The 2,500-nt window shown below is 42.1% G+C and overlaps 1 protein-coding gene across 1 annotated transcript in view; it reads left to right on the forward strand.

Annotated features, from left to right (window-relative positions):
* Foxp2 (forkhead box P2) overlaps positions 1-2,500 on the forward strand; it is a 648,199-nt gene that overhangs the window by 609,752 nt on the left and 35,947 nt on the right. Inside the window, exons 14-16 of the mRNA XM_029561780.1 lie at positions 884-1,085; positions 2,209-2,285; positions 2,424-2,500. The exon at positions 2,424-2,500 is cut by the window's right edge and continues 25 nt beyond it. Of these exons, the coding sequence (XP_029417640.1) occupies positions 884-1,085; positions 2,209-2,285; positions 2,424-2,500 (356 nt within the window). The remainder of the gene's footprint in view (positions 1-883; positions 1,086-2,208; positions 2,286-2,423) is intronic.

A 2,500-nucleotide genomic window follows, 5' to 3' on the forward strand; every position in this document is an offset into this window, starting at 1 on the left:
AGGTGATACGAGTTTTTTTGATAATGAAGAGCAGGACCTTTCTGAGGGGTGTAACGAAGGGCACATTGTTAAATAGCTTGCATACATTCTCACCTTTTTCCTTTTTTCTACCCTGACACCCACTTTCCAGGGTACATCAGCATTAAGTGACACTGTAATCATAAATTGAAAATGATACTTCCAGAGGAATTGGCAAACTTGACATTTCATTATATTTGTTAACACATGCCACAAATGATTGTTAGTGAGGAAATTCCATTTCCCTCTCTCCATCTCCAATCAGATTTAATTTGAAAATTTTCAGCCTCCTCCGGCTAATTTGCAATTAAGACAATTTTGTTTGAATATGTAGTAATGTCATTACCATTCCACCAAATTAGCAAGGAGACTAAAGGTCAGTGTAAAATTTTCCAGCTGGCTGGAGCCTCTCAGCTGAGATTTGGGACTATGGGAAAAAAATTCTGGCAGCAACAGAATAGCAAGTTTCTCTTAAGTCCTATTGGCTAAAATCATTGCATCTGTATGTATTGTTGTTGTTGTTGCCTCACTGGGGGCTAGACCTGGCTAATAACAGGGGCAGTCAATAATCAGCAACTGGCTTTTATTTAAGGAAATATACTTTCTCTGAAGTCTGGTAGGACAAGAAGGAGTTAGTCCTAAGTAACACTGCAGTAGATTATTAGATAACCTCTAACAGCATCCTCTAATTAGAGTTCTTATGATACAATTTCATCCTGTAATTAGTTGAGATTGGCTGCTTCCTTTTGCGGCTTATTAGTGGCAACACAGCTGTAGAAGTGAATCCATTCTCATTTGTCAAACCTTTTTAAGTCTTTTTCTCTTGTCTCTACCTTTTTCCTACTCTTCTCTTGGGCCTTTGCAGCTAAATCTGGTGTCTAGTGTCACCATGTCGAAGAACATGTTGGAGACATCCCCACAGAGCTTACCTCAAACCCCTACCACACCAACGGCCCCAGTCACCCCGATTACCCAGGGACCCTCAGTAATCACCCCAGCCAGTGTGCCCAATGTGGGAGCCATACGAAGGCGACATTCAGACAAATACAACATTCCCATGTCATCAGGTAGGCTATCAATGCTCTTTAGAGCTCTTTTACTTTGGGAGAGGAAATCTGTAGCTGAAGCAACTGTCCATGAGCCATTCCAGAGCGCATGGAGACTCAAGTCATGATTTATGGAGTGATAATTGTTTTATTCCTGGTAAATGCGGATAGGGGTGATTCCCTAAGCACATCATGATGAATTGTTCTGAATGGCTGTTCAAGAAAGAAAGCTCTCCCCATTAGAAAAATTGAGAGATGTGTTGTCAGGATAGCCTATATTATCACTTTAATTCAATGAGATCCTTTGATCTCTGAGGGAAGACAAGGGCCATCCAACATCTAGGAGTAATGCTCTATGATAAGAGCTGCTTAAAAGGACATGTATGAAGCACCTTGACTGTATGAAAGGCCGTTGGGGCTACATATGGATGAATCAGTCTTTATCAAGATGCTGTCTAGGTGCTGTTGGACTACCAGGGCTCCTAATGCCTGCCTACCCTTTTGCGGAAGAAGAGCCTGAGTACCGAGTTCGCACAGCACAGTGCAAAAAGTCACCATTGGGCAACTCTTCTCCCTTTTCCCTTTTCCCCATTCCACCCCAGCCCTGAGGCATCTGGACAACCACAGCTACACGTTGTAACCATTATGAGCCCAGAGTCCTCTTTTTACAAGTGAAGTTATTTTCGACATGAATGTGGGAAGAGGCTAGTGCCTCCTTTGTTAGATAGCCGCAGATGCAGATGCCCAGGCTTGATCCTGTTATACATTAAGAAGTATTAGAGGAGAAAAGCAAAGATTATGACCAGGGCTGTGTGGGGAGAGGCAAAAGTCCATGTAAGAACATGCCTAAACCACCTGCTTAAAAGCGGACCTGGCTGTTGGAGAAAAAAATAAAAGAATCCCCAGGCCAGCTGGTCACACTGCTGCTGAAGTCCTGGGAACAGCTAGGGGACGCTTCATCTGCACCCGGCGTCAGAATGGCCTTTTCCAAATAATTCAATTCCACTGTCATGCTTTGTGCACTCACTCGTCGGGGGCTTTCTCACCAAATCACTTTACCAATATTGGGGGAAAAATAGGGAAAATCAATTCTGCATCCTGTGAGTTATTAGCAGAATTAACACAGACTTTTTTATTTTTATAGAGATTGCCCCAAACTATGAATTTTATAAAAATGCAGATGTCAGACCTCCCTTTACTTATGCAACTCTCATAAGGCAGGTAAGTAAAGGGAAATTAACGTTGGCTGATTAAATTAAAACTTATTAAGGCTTAAAGCAAGGCTTGGATGGGGAAGTGTCATCTGGTCCAGTTAGTAGAGCATTTTTCTATGTCATTATGTATCTTGTCTCATTCCAGGCTATCATGGAGTCATCTGACAGGCAGTTAACACTTAATGAAATTTACAGCTGGTTTACACGGACATTTGCTTACTT

Source organism: Nannospalax galili, unplaced genomic scaffold (assembly GCF_000622305.1).
Source record: "Nannospalax galili isolate Female #2095 unplaced genomic scaffold, S.galili_v1.0 scaffold794, whole genome shotgun sequence".
Lineage (NCBI taxonomy): Eukaryota > Metazoa > Chordata > Mammalia > Rodentia > Spalacidae > Nannospalax > Nannospalax galili.